Source organism: Natator depressus, chromosome 13, assembly GCF_965152275.1.
Source record: "Natator depressus isolate rNatDep1 chromosome 13, rNatDep2.hap1, whole genome shotgun sequence".
NCBI classification, from domain to species: Eukaryota; Metazoa; Chordata; order Testudines; family Cheloniidae; genus Natator; species Natator depressus.
This window is the reverse complement of record NC_134246.1, coordinates 7,164,066-7,177,835: the sequence shown is the minus strand read 5'-3', so window position 1 is coordinate 7,177,835 and position 13,770 is coordinate 7,164,066. Positions and strand designations below refer to the sequence as shown.

General features: G+C 38.7%; 1 protein-coding gene across 3 annotated transcripts in view; it reads right to left on the bottom strand.

Annotated features, from left to right (window-relative positions):
- Positions 1-13,770, bottom strand: part of DIDO1 (death inducer-obliterator 1) — an 87,943-nt gene that overhangs the window by 49,558 nt on the left and 24,615 nt on the right. For all 3 annotated transcript variants that reach the window (XM_074969591.1, XM_074969590.1, XM_074969592.1), the window contains 3 exons: positions 10,486-10,596; positions 2,387-3,266; positions 1,816-2,134 (listed from right to left, as the gene is read on the bottom strand). In XM_074969591.1, coding sequence (XP_074825692.1) covers positions 1,816-2,134; positions 2,387-3,266; positions 10,486-10,596 — 1,310 coding nt within the window. The remainder of the gene's footprint in view (positions 1-1,815; positions 2,135-2,386; positions 3,267-10,485; positions 10,597-13,770) is intronic.

The following is a 13,770-nucleotide window of genomic DNA, read 5'->3' as shown; positions in this document are numbered from 1 at the left end:
ATCGCAGGTGTTAACTGCAATTAATTGACAGCCCTACCTAAAACCCAAAGGGTTTGTGTGTTAAAAAGTAAATTGGATAAAGATTTAATAATTTGTAACGTAGAAATGTATAGAAGACCCAAGTGAACATAGGCCCCAAAAAGGAGACACACTGGAAAAGAGACTGAAGGACTAGACCAGGAGATCAGAGAAGGTGAAGAGAAGTATCATGGAAGAACTTCCTGGTGCCCTGGAATGTGGTAACTTGGGCCAATTAAACAATTCCCTCTTGTCTGTTATTATTTGTCTGGAATAAATGTATGTTCAGACACTATAAATGACAATAATTCCATCTAAAATTGTACAAATAAAGGCAAAAATTGATTAAAGCCAAAATTTGGTTGGACCTGCCACTCTGTTTCCCAATTTTTATCCTCAAGACAAAATTAAACATCAACATATGGTAAAGGATATATTAAAAACTTTTTAGTTTTTTATGTTAAATCTGCATACATACACTGAGAATAACTGTAGTTTTAAAGTTATAGAATATATCTGAAAAAGTTTCTCTTTTAAATTTACAAGTATTCTGCTGAAAATGTCCGTGATTAAAAAATTTCATTCCCAAGTCTACAACCCTCATGCCAATGGCAGGCTTCAATACAACAGCTCTGATGCTAGCTAGGAAATGTATTCCTGTCCAACCATTAAAATGCACACAAACCCATAAAATAAATTACTGCAGTATGCTGTCAGCAAGTATGTAGGATTTTTTTTTTTAAACCTGCTAAAGAGAAATAAAGTAGAGAGAACAGTCAAGGAGGATGCCTGTGCTTGCAAATACTAAAATAGCACCAGAAGCAGAAAGGTCAATTACTATGGCATTAAAAGGTTTTAAACTAGTTTTAAAACTTTTTCACTAGGAGTGAAACACTGGAATGCGTTACCTAGGGAGGTGGTAGAATCTCCTTCCTTAGAAGTTTTTAAGGTCAGGCTTGACAAAGCCCTGGCTCGGATGATTTAATTGGGGATTGGTCCTGCTTTGAGCAGGGGGTTGGACTAGATGACCTCCTGAGGTCCCTTCCAACCCTAATATTCTATGATTCTATGATTCTAGTTTAAATTCAAGTTAAGAGACTTTTTGCCTGCATTTAGAATGGCACACAGACTGGCTAATATAAAGAAAGCTCCTGTAATAATTGTATGTAGAAACTGGCAACAATTTGAAAGGATTTTTTTTTAATTAAATATATTTTCAGAGCCATTTTAAAAAAATAAAGTCTATCAATCCCCCTTTTCTGTGTATGAAGAGCTTCAAGAAGTAAGGTCAAAACACAAGGTCAAAGACTGGCTGGAAGTGCACAGCACAGCTTGAATGTGTACAGGCACACAAGTTTGCCAATACTAACTGGACACCTACAGTGAAAATTAAACAATTGATACGTTATTAGAAAAGGCAATTTTAAAATAAAGACATGCCAATTTCAGAATTTTAAGAATCTTTATGAAAGAACAGGAATTCAGCCAGTGTCTTGATTACCCAAATAAAAGAATAACAGATGCACACACATTATTGGGGTATTTTCCTTATCTGATGTATATGTTTTGTAAATTGCAATCCTTCAAAAATTAAAAAAATATATGCTAATGATTGTGACACCCCACTCATTCAGTTCTGGATCAAAATCTTTACTTATAAATCAGAAAGATACAAACAGCAAATATCTAAAAAAAAATTTAGCAGCTTTGTTTTATATAAAAGTGTGTTGCAGCCCATAGATAAGCTAATGCCTCAACACATTCAATAGAACAACAGACAACAACTAAAATACTTACAGGTTGAAATATCTTCAGTTTTTTCTTACCACTTGGATTTGCAGCTTTTTCAATCCTACCCTTGATTCCTTGATCCTCACTGGACTTTTGTTCGACTGTTCCTACACTTGTGAGCTCTGTGCCATCCACATTTAGTTGTCTTGATTTAGTTTCTTGCCAATCTGTTTCCGAAACCGTCTCATCCTGCCCCTGCAGAATGGTGCAATTTGGACAGATATAGTCCTCCCCATTCCTTTCCAACAGTCGCCCACGAGCCTCAGAAATCCCCACACAGTCACCATGAAACCATTCCTCACACCTATCACAACAAATCATAAACCTGAAAATAAAGAACAAGTGGTTAAAAAATAAAATACTGAAAAATTCAAAAACAAAAAAAGTCCTTGTAATTTTGTCAGGAAGCCAGTTGCTTTGTATAACTTATTAATTTTACAAACTGCATTCAAATTTAGTATTTATTAGCTTACCCTATTACTTACAACCCCATGAAGTTGCAACAGAAAAAAAAAAAAGTTATATACACCTGGCAATGAAATCTTTAAACAATACTTTGCATATGTATATAGCCCACCTGTTATTATGAGGCTGGTGACAGATACAGTACAGTGTATTTGGGTCATAAATCTCAGACTCAGATTTGCTTTTTGTGAACTCTTCAGATTCTTCATCTTTGATCTCCTTTGTTCCCAGGGCAGGCTTTATTTCCTTCTTAACCTGAAGATCTTCAGTATGTTCCTCAGACACAACTACTTGACTTCCAGTCTCAGTGCTATCGGTAGACTCAGGTTCTTGTTTGACAGGCCGTTCAGTCTTAACTTGATTTCCTGCCTGGACATCAACTGTTTCTGTAGGATTTTGTTCTAGGTGTTTTTTCCTGAGGCGGTTCTGTATCTCTTTCAATGTCAGTTCTGCAGGTTTTTGTTCAATGCGTTTGTTTCTTAGACGATTTTGTAGTTCTTTCAGCGTCAATCCGTCACTATCACTATCAGAGGTATCAACATCATCATCATTTTTTGCACCTTTGCTTTTTAAGACTGGCTGATCCTTATTGTCTTTAGAGTCACTCTTCCGATTGCCAGTTTTTATATCTGGAGTGCTCTCCACACTGCCTTCAGAAGCAGTCTCCACATCTGTAACCGGACAGGATGCTGGTTCACTTGAATCTTCAAGAGCAGTAGGAACATGCTTCCTACCTCTACGTCTTACTGTCGTAAGAAATTCTTCCACTCTTTCAGTACGCTTGGGTTGCCGTCCGCTACGCCGGAGAGACAGGCTTTGTTGCTGCTGTGGTTGTTGTTCACTAGTGTCCACATCAACATCTCCTGCACCTTCTCGTTTGGCAATTGTAGTCCTTCGAAATCCCCATGTTTTCTTGAACTCCTTACTTGTGGGCTTAATAGCTTTTTGTTCCTCCTCATTGCTTTGCTCACCTTTATCATCCAAAACTGATGCTAAAAATAAAAGTAAAATTATGAAACTGATACTTCCTCATTTAGGATCACAGCTGACACTTTTCTTTTGGAACAAATCTTTCAAAATGTCATCACGTTTTCTTTGTGAAAGTAGATATATACACATGTTAAATGTGGTATGCTAGATGATTACTTAATAGCTCTGAACACAACAAAGAACACACTTTTTCTCAGAGTTCCTACTGACAGGGATCACTAAAGTCACAGCCAATATAATTAAGCAATGTGCGATTCCCCACTTCATTTTTTGATCATGATGAATATTAAGCCACCCTTCCTGTTCACATGACAACTGCACTCCAGTGTTCCACCTCACAGCAGAGGTAGTTTACTGTCCCATCTAACACTAAGTCAACATAATCCAGGAGCTAGGAATTGCTCATGCAGTGCATCTCCTTCTTTCCTAGATGCTTATAATATTCCAAGCTCTTGCTGGCCTGGTATAACACAAGCCAAAATAGAGAAAGAACAGGTTAAAGAATATAATTTAGATGTATTCAAGTCGGCAGGACCTGATGAAATTTGTCCTAGAATACTTCGGGAACTAGCTGTAGCAAGCTTGGAATGCTAGCAATTATCTTTAAGAACTCTCTCCTCATCTCCCCCCATTTATTTAGGCTGTTTTAACAACTTTCCAATCCGTGCCATGTAAGTATCAGGAAAAAAAAACCAATTATTATAAAAGCTAGCTTTTGTTTAGAGAGATATTATACAGGAATATAGCTATCAGATCTTTCCATTTAACAGAGTGTTACCATATTACAGAGAGAGCATTACACCACCTATAATTTGTTGTTTCCAGTGATTTTATAGAATTGAATGAAATCACTATACACACATTTAACACACCAAGCTTGTGTATCAAATGTTAATATTCAAAAAAAAACTGGACAGGTGTGCTGGTTTATTTGCAGGTCAATGTACTCTGAGTAATGAATAAAAGGTAAGCAAATATTTATCTGTCCTCTATTTTCCTGGGCATGTAATGGGTGTGTTAACTTTTTCATAACCACAACCTTCCATATTTATTTTTAACCATTCCTCTATGATTGGGCTATTTTTCTTTTTCCAGTGAGAGGCTACCAATATTTGAGCAGCTACTAGCAGATGAGAAATTAATTTATTTCTTCTTGCGTGACCATTTCTGCTAGGCAGCCCCCTAGCAGGATTACAATGGGATCATAAATATCCAACCAACTATAGTATTTAGTTACGTACTGCATCCCAATGTTCTCTATTGACTGGATATGACCACCACATATGCCTAGGGAGGTTGTGGAATCTCAGTCATTGAGGTTTTTTTTAAGTACAGGTTAGACAAACACCAGTCAGGAATGATCTAGTTATTACTTAGTCCTGCCTTGAGTGCAGGGGACTGGACTAGATGACCTCCCAAGGTCCCTTCCAGTGCTCTATTTCTATGATATATGCATAAAATCTTCTCTTTCATCTCAATGTGTATTATATATATTTTCTAACCTAACTGGTGCCAGATACTACTGAAACGGTATCTTACAGAAATTTTCTTCTATTGTGCTACAGACTGAGGTTGCTGGACCTCTTTTACTGTGGCGTAATTTGTCAACCCAGATCCTTTTCCCAGGGTGTCATATACAAAAAATGTTTTCCTTAGGAAAGTTGTCTGCAAAGATAGATATAAATTATAAAGTTTTGTAATTGACCACATGCCATCACATATATTAACGCTAGCTTTCTATATAAAACAGGTTTTCTAGAAAAATGAAAAACATAATTTCTGACTTTAAGTGCTGGTACTAGGGGAGAGTGGGCCAATTAAAGCTAGTTTTGATCTCTAAATAACTTAGAAAAAGTCTGTTTTACTGAATAGCTGGCCAACTGTATGTCGCAAGGCTCTCCCAATCTCTCAAGCTCTCTGGTTGGTGATTTGCGTTAAAATCTGGATATTTGCAATGGGTGTCACGGGTGAGGGAAAAGAATTATTCTATCCCAAACCCATACAATAACATTTGCTAAAGGATGTGCATACATTTCCAGAAGGAGCGATTTATTATTAATCCATTATTTATTAGTCTAGCAATATTTATAATGCAGCAATTTTCTTGTTCAATAAACCAGCCCTGTATTTCTATGATTTTATAACCTAAATCTTTTAAAAACAATTTGTGAAGTCCTGGCCCCACTGAAGTAAAGGGAAAAAACTCCCATTGATTTCAATAGGGTCAGGATTTCACAAAAGGTCTTCCACAGGCCTGGAGGATGCTGCACCACCATGCCTTAAAGCCACTCCAGAAGACTAAAATAATACTTTAATTAATTTTGCTTTTAAAACACAGAGGGTTTCATTTTAATTTAATTTTAATTTGAATCAGTCTTTTTATTTTCAACAATAAAATGAGAAAAATATATCAGGTGTTTCTGAGACTTTTAAATTACACTTTAAAATGAATTAGAAAAGGTAAAATACATTGAATCATTTGATGGCAGTATCGGCTCTTCATAGCAGGAACTCCCCCTTTCTATGCATTTGAACAGTGACTAGCACAACAGACCTCCATCTTGGTTATGGCTTCTAGGTGCTACCATAAAAAAAACAGTAATATGTCTTAAGGCAGCAGAAAACCTAAAGCCAAACCCTTGATAAAAATCCAAACTCATGAATGTGATAGCAGCTCCAATCTAGCTTTTTAGTGCATGTGAAATTAATGAAAGACATCGCAGAAGGGAGACTTACAACACCATTAACCTAAATATAAAAGATGAATAACTAGTGATCAGATAAAAAGAAAAGGAGGACTTGTGGCACCTTAGAGACTAACAAATTTATTTGAGCATAAGCTTTCGTGAGCTACAGCTCACTTCATCGGATGCACTCAGTGGAAAATACAGTGGGGAGATTTATATACACAAAGAACATGAAACAATGGGTGTTACCATACACACTGTAAGGAGAGTGATCAGGTGAGCTATTACCAGCGGGAGAGCGGGGGGGGACACCTTTTGTAGTGACAATCAAGGTGGGCCATTTCCAGCAGTTGACAAGATCATGTGAGGAACAGTGGGGGAGGGAGGGGGGGAAATGGGGAAATAGTTTTACTTTGCGTAATGACCCATCTACTCCCAGTCTTTATTCAAGCCTAAGTTAATTGTATCCAGCTTGCAAATTAATTCCAATTCAGCAGTCTCTTGTTGGAGTCTGTTTTTGAAGTTTTTTTGTTGAAGAATTGCCACTTTTAGGTCTGTAATCGAGTGACCAAAGAGACTGAAGTGTTCTCCGACTGGTTTTTGAATGTTATAATTCTTGACGTCTGATTTGTGTCCATTTATTCTTTTACGTAGAGACTGTCCAGTTTGGCCAGTGTACATGGCAGAGGGGCATTGCTGGCATGTGATGGCGTATATCACATTGGTAGATGAGCAGGTGAACGAGCCTCTGATAGTGTGGCTGATGTGATTAGGCCCTATGATGGTGTCCCCTGAACAGATATGTGGACACAAGCCGTCAGGAACAGTATCCCCGATAATGTCACGGCAAACATGGTGGCTGAACTTTGTGACTTTGTCCTCACACATAACTATTTCACATTTGGAGACAATGTATACCTTCAAATCAGCGGCACTGCTATGGGTACCCACATGGCCCCACAGTGTGCCAACATTTTTATGGCTGACTCAGAACAACGCTTACTCAGCTCTCGTCCCCTAATGCCCCTACTCTACTTGTGCTACATTGATGACATCTTCACCATCTGAACCCATGGAAAACAAGCCCTTGAGGAATTCCACCATGATTTCAACAATTTCCATCCCACCATCAACCTCAGCCTGGACCAGTCCACACAAGAGATCCACTTCCTGGACACTACGGTGCTAATAAGCGATGGTCACATAAATACAACCCTATACCGGAAACCTACTGACCGCTATGCCTACCTACATGCCTCCAGCTTTCATCCAGACCACACCACACGATCCACTGTCTACAGCCAAGCTCTACAATACAACCGCATTTGCTCCAACCCCTCAGACAGAGACAAACACCTCCAAGATCCCTATCAAGCGTTCTTACAACTACAATACCCACCTGCAGAAGTGAAAAAACAGACTGACAGAGCCAGAAGAGTACCCAGAAGTTACCTACTACAGGACAGGCCCAACGAAGAAAATAACAGAACGCCGCTAGCCATCACCTTCAGCCCCCAACTAAAACCTCTCCAATGCATCATCAAGGATCTACAACCTATCCTGAAGGACGACCCATCACTCTCAGAGATCTTGGGAGACAGGCCAGTCCTTGCTTACAGACAGCTCCCCAACCTGAAGCAAATACTCACCAGCAACCACACACCACACAACAGGACCACTAACCCAGGAACCTATCCTTGCAACAAAGCCTGTTGCCAACTGTGTCCACATATCTATTCAGGGGACACCATCATAGGGCCTAATCACATCAGCCACACTATCAGAGGCTCGTTCACCTGCTCATCTACCAATGTGATATACGCCATCACATGCCAGCAATGCCCCTCTGCCATGTACACTGGCCAAACTGGACAGTCTCTACGTAAAAGAATAAATGGACACAAATCAGACGTCAAGAATTATAACATTCAAAAACCAGTCGGAGAACACTTCAGTCTCTTTGGTCACTCGATTACAGACCTAAAAGTGGCAATTCTTCAACAAAAAAACTTCAAAAACAGACTCCAACAAGAGACTGCTGAATTGGAATTAATTTGCAAGCTGGATACAATTAACTTAGGCTTGAATAAAGACTGGGAGTAGATGGGTCATTACGCAAAGTAAAACTATTTCCCCATTTCCCCCCCTCCCTCCCCCGCTGTTCCTCACATGATCTTGTCAACTGCTGGAAATGGCCCACCTTGATTGTCACTACAAAAGCTTCCCTCCCCCATCCTTGCTGGTAATAGCTCACCTTACCTGATCACTCTCCTTACAGTGTGTATGGTAACACCCATTGTTTCATGTTCTCTGTGTATATAAATCTCCCCACTGTATTTTCCACTGAATGCATCTGATGAAGTGAGCTGTAGCTCACGAAAGCTTATGCTCAAATAAATTTGTTAGTCTCTAAGGTGCCACAAGTCCTCCTTTTCTTTTTGCGGATACAGACTAACACGGCTGCTACTCTGAAACTAGTGATCAGATAATTCTTCATCCCACCTATCTTCACATAGCATCATTCCTTTTAGTGGCTATCCACCAAAGAACATCAACTTTTTCTTAAGCGCCCGACTAACGTTCTGGGAACTCTACAAGAAACAACCAGCAAAACACAATAGCTTAAAGAAACGAAACAAAACAAACAAACAAGCTATAAATCTAGGCAAGCCTAAGAAAACAGTATCATCTAGTAGAATGCTCTGCAGATCCCCAAATCCAGAGTCAAACAGAACAACAGATGATTAAGCTGAAGTCAAGAACTCCTCAAAGGCCCAGCTGCTAACCATCCTCTGTCTGAACCAGGGGATTATTAGGTTCAAGCCTGTCAGCCAATCAATTGCTACAGTATTACATGAGGAAAAAAGCAGTTTCGCAAGCAATTAAATGCAAGCCACAAGTCAATAACATTTAAAAACAAAACAAAACACCTCATCTGTTATGACCAAATCTCTCTCCAGTCAACCAGTGAATTACAATTTGGATGTACTTATATGTGTCTGTCTAGTAGCATTATAAATCCCTCAGGGCAGTGACCATGTCTCTCTCTCTCTTTGTTTTGTATAGTTAACATCACTTTGATGCATCCCATATCCTTCCTAGAGATAGTATTATGATAGGATTATGGTATAATTATTATGTATTTTATACAAGAGAGGTCATGTGAGATATCAGTGTAGAGGTTATAATTTACTGAATATGATTATCCTATTTGTACGCATGTTTCATTTTGGTATCTGAAGTTAGGAATATTGTCTATGTATCTATTACAAACGTGTTTATACCTGGGGAACACCCACTAGGCAAAAGACTGTCAGTCTAGATGGCTGGCTGGAAATGGCCCATTCAAGTCAATGGACCATTAGAAGAACAATAGGTCTTAGAAGAAGCTAATCTCCCACCAGACAGCCTTCCTGGGAAGGCTTCCTGAGGATAGTACAAATAGCCTCGAGTCATGGCTTCTATGACACTACAGGGGCATGTGACCAGATCACTTGGTACTGGACTCCATCTTGGAATACCAGTGTTTTTCCACTGAAAGACATGGGAACCAAGCTTGGAGACAAAGGGTTCCCGCCATATACAAAAGCTATTTAAGGCAGGGGAGTAACATCATCATGGTTCTTCAATGAAGGGGAGACTCTTGGAAACACCTGAGGAACAATGACTGAACTAGGGAGAAGTGTTGGACCCAGGCTAGAGGGGTTTCTAGCCTGTGAAAGGAATATCTGGGGTTCTTAAGCTGCCAGCAAGTGCAGCTTGCCCCTTAAGAGCCTGCAGCCAGCTTAAATCAACATTTAGGGTGAGAGTTTGCTACTCATATCCAATCTCTTTAGTATATTAAGCTTAGATTGTGTTTTTGTTTATTTGCTTGGTAACTTGCTTTCATCTTTGCTCGGTAACTTGCTTTGTTTACTATCCCTTATAATCACTTAAAATCCATCTTTTGTATTTAATAAATTTGCTTTTGCTTCATCACAGACCAGTGTGTGGGAGTTATAACTTGGGGGAAAAAGCTGTTGTATATTCTCTCTTCACACTGAAGGAGGGGGCGAATTTCATGAGCTTAAACTGTACAGATCACTGTGCAGTGCAGGACGGTATAATTTTGGGTTTACACTCCAGAGGTGTTGTCTTGAGCAGCTGGACAGTTCCTTAGCTGTAAGCCTCCCCATGCAGAACTGATCACAGCAGCCTGTAAGTTCTGCAGCTAGGTGTGTGTATGCTGGTGAAAGAGCAAGCTTGGAAACTTATCACAGCACCACAGTGTGAGAGGGAGCCCAGGTAGGTGGGTAAGGGGGGCTCAGTGATACCCTAGGTGCAGCTGGCACCCTGGGGGGGAACCCATCACAGGGGGCTCCTAAATAAAAATATTCTTTATATTCTTAAAAGTGAATCTACACATTAACATATTGTACTCCTCCTCAGAGGTAACTTGAGCAAATAGTGTAAAAACTATCTTTTGGTTAAGAAACACACAAATTGGATGTGTTAGCAAGATTTCTGCTCAAGAAAAGAAAGAAAATGGACTTACCAGGAGAACGGTTTTCCATGTTGCCAAGACTGGATTCAGATTCAAATGCCACAGACCGTGAATTTACAACTTGTTCCATAATAGGGACACCACCATTCCCCAAGTGCAACTCTAAAAATAAACATAAGATTCAGAATGTAATTGCTTAGACCTGGAGATTCTGTTGCACCTATTAATAACAAGAGATTTAATGTAGAAAAATCTATCACAATGTAAAATTATGAGTATCCAAACATGTAAGTAATCTAATTTTTGACCGCAAATGAATACCAGAAACTAAAAGATCTCAAATTTACTCTAACATAAAGTGCTAAATTGTACTGCACATTTTTGGATATAGCACGCACATTCACTACTAACTTGGTTCCGACTTTTTGCAAACTGTTTATCAACAAAATAAGAATAATAAAAGCTGAGGTATATACTCAACTACTCAAAATAATCTATACTATCAACTATTTTAAATGTTTCATTTAAAGGGACACAGTTGATGGTGTTTAATCCTGAACTTCAGATATTACAAAACTAAAGATTTTAGAACTTAAAGTTAAAAAATATATATATGGATCTGAACTTGAAAAGTATATGTCTCAATGCAAAAGTAATTTATTGAATAAGTTAAAAGTGCCAGAATAAGAGTAAAACTAAATGACACTGTACATTTTAACTATAGTATCATTACCATGACACTTTGAAAACTTCCACAAATACATACCAAATAAGTTATAATGGAATGGTTACTCTCAGTGTTGTTAAGACTGCAGAATTTACAAGATGACATGTAGGTCTTGCAAGACAATACACTGGATGTAATTATTACCCCAGTTACAATCAAATCCCAATTATTGTTCCAACAATCTTGTCTAATAATAGTTGTGTATAAAAATATGTGAACGGTGGAACCAGAATATTGAATTATAAACTTATTTCCTTGTTTTTCATACCAAAACCTGACTCTCGTATAAGTATCCAGAGTTGTGAAAATGCAAGTGGATTGTCTAGAAGCCTCCAGCTACCTTAGTCCATAAGCAGCTACGAATATTTTAGAAGACCCTATTAAATTAAAATATAAAAGTAGGAACCATGTCAGCTGGAAAGAAAAATAAATTCATCTCCCAGAAGATTATTCGGATTTGGGGTGAGGAAATGCAGAATGGTAATTTATTTCTAGCATCCCTGGCTAGCACCTATAATTTTATCAGTACCTCATGGAGTTCATAAATACGCACAAAATGAAAAGTTTTACTTAAAACATTATTTTCTAAAATGAATTATTACTCAAGCGAACTATCACTTTCTCTTGAACTCTGAAATCAGGATGAACTGCCTACAAGCTACGCCAACATATGGAACATATTACAAAAAGTAAAAAACAAGAAACCAGAAAACAAAAAATATTCATGAACAGATTCTCCACTTTGACAAAGAGGAGAGAGGTGGCTGCTGCAACCTAGTTGTGGCTCCCTGACCCTCAGTTGTTCATTCTTAGCAGAATTAGAGCAAGAGAAGGGCTACTTAGTTTCTCTAACTTCTGCCACTGCAAAAGGCTCAGGCATAGTTCAGTTCCACCATGCACCTGCCTTGCCTATTACATGCCCTATCACATTCCCTCACATCTTTCTACCAGCAGAGAGCAACCCTCCACAAGGGAAACTGTCACCAGCTATCGCTAGCTATTTTAAAAGCCAATTTAAATTACCATGGCTAACAGAAACTCATGTTGACAAATGGAGTTTCCCTGGGTAAGTTATTGACCCTTAACTTAGTGGTTCTTTTTGGCATGTCATAGAAAAGGGGAGAACGACAATTTCAAAGGTAGAAAAAACATTGTCTCAGAGTTCAGAATGGGGCTGATGCTTTCTTCTGGAAAATTTTGCTCAAAGCAGCAGGCAAGGAAGCACAGAATTGGCCTAATAGCCAATTCTGAGAAGTGCTTCAAGGGGCATTGCTGGGTGACATAGAATTGGAAGTAGTATCTTCTTGTCTTGGCATTTTGTTTGCAGAGAGATCCCATCCTGGACTCCAATCTTTCTTATCAACAGAAAAAAAGAGCAGTAGAGACTCCATTCTGCTGGGTCTGCTTCTTGCCTACTTAGCCAATCAGATACTGTATTTAGATTCGACTTGATATGCAGGGCCCAAATCAATTATATATTATTAATTCCCCAGAACAAGAGGGACTTTTCTTCTTGGTGCAAATATGCTGACCTGGTCCTCTGCTCATATAGTGTTGTCTGTCATTATTAGGATATGCTGAAGTTTCGTTTATTTGTGCAGTACAAGGAAAGCTAATCAAATGTCTCAGATCTCTAGCCAGTTGATCTTCATCATCATTTCTTTCTGAGACCATCTCCCCAAAGTGATGTGAAAGATGTGCTCCCCCAGCAAAAAGTGTTCTTTCCATCCACAATAAACACAGTTCTATCCAATTCATCATTTGGGGGTCTAGTCACAAATCACCAGGCTAGATGAACATGTCCTTAGGGGCATTCTATTTGCAAAGGGGGTAAAGAACATCTGATGGAAAGGGTAGCACGAATCTTTGAAGTGGATATATCAGAAACGTTGCCAGCTCAGCAGTTCTAATAAATCAGATTACCTAGCAAACTCAATAATATTTTGAAAGCTAGGGGCTGTTCACAGACATGGCATATAACTTCCTTTATTTTGTTCTCTCCCCCGGGAAGAAACATCCTTTGAAGTTTGGTATTGAAAGTGACTTCAAAGTTCTGAACGGTTTGAGTTGGATTAAGCAGATTTTTTTCTTAATTCACCATGAGTCCCCTTACTTAGTAGAAATGAACCATAAAACTGATGTCCTGTTCTACCCTATGTCTCAAGGATGCTCTTATCAGGATGCAAATCTTTTTCTAACAGCTTGTATAAACACACACATTCTAGTAGCATAATTAAAACTGTACAACCCCTGTAATATGGACACAGATATATCAGCGTAAAGGTGTCTTATACCAGTACAGATTATTCCCATAAGGGAAGGACAATACGTTATACCAGTAAGACTTCATCCACATTAGCGCTTATACAGATAGGTAAAACCAACCAACATTGCCCCTCCCTCCCCCAAAATAGTTATATTGGTACAAAACCTGCGTGAAGTCCAGGCCTAAAGAGTTTCCATCCAAACAAGTAGTACATTTCTGTGAATACATTAGAGAGTAATTAAGGTCAAAGCATAGGACCCTCTATTGGAAATGTTTCTGACCACATAAGAACATGTCTTGCCAGAGTGACGGTCTGATCAAGATATGTAGGCAAATCTTCTTG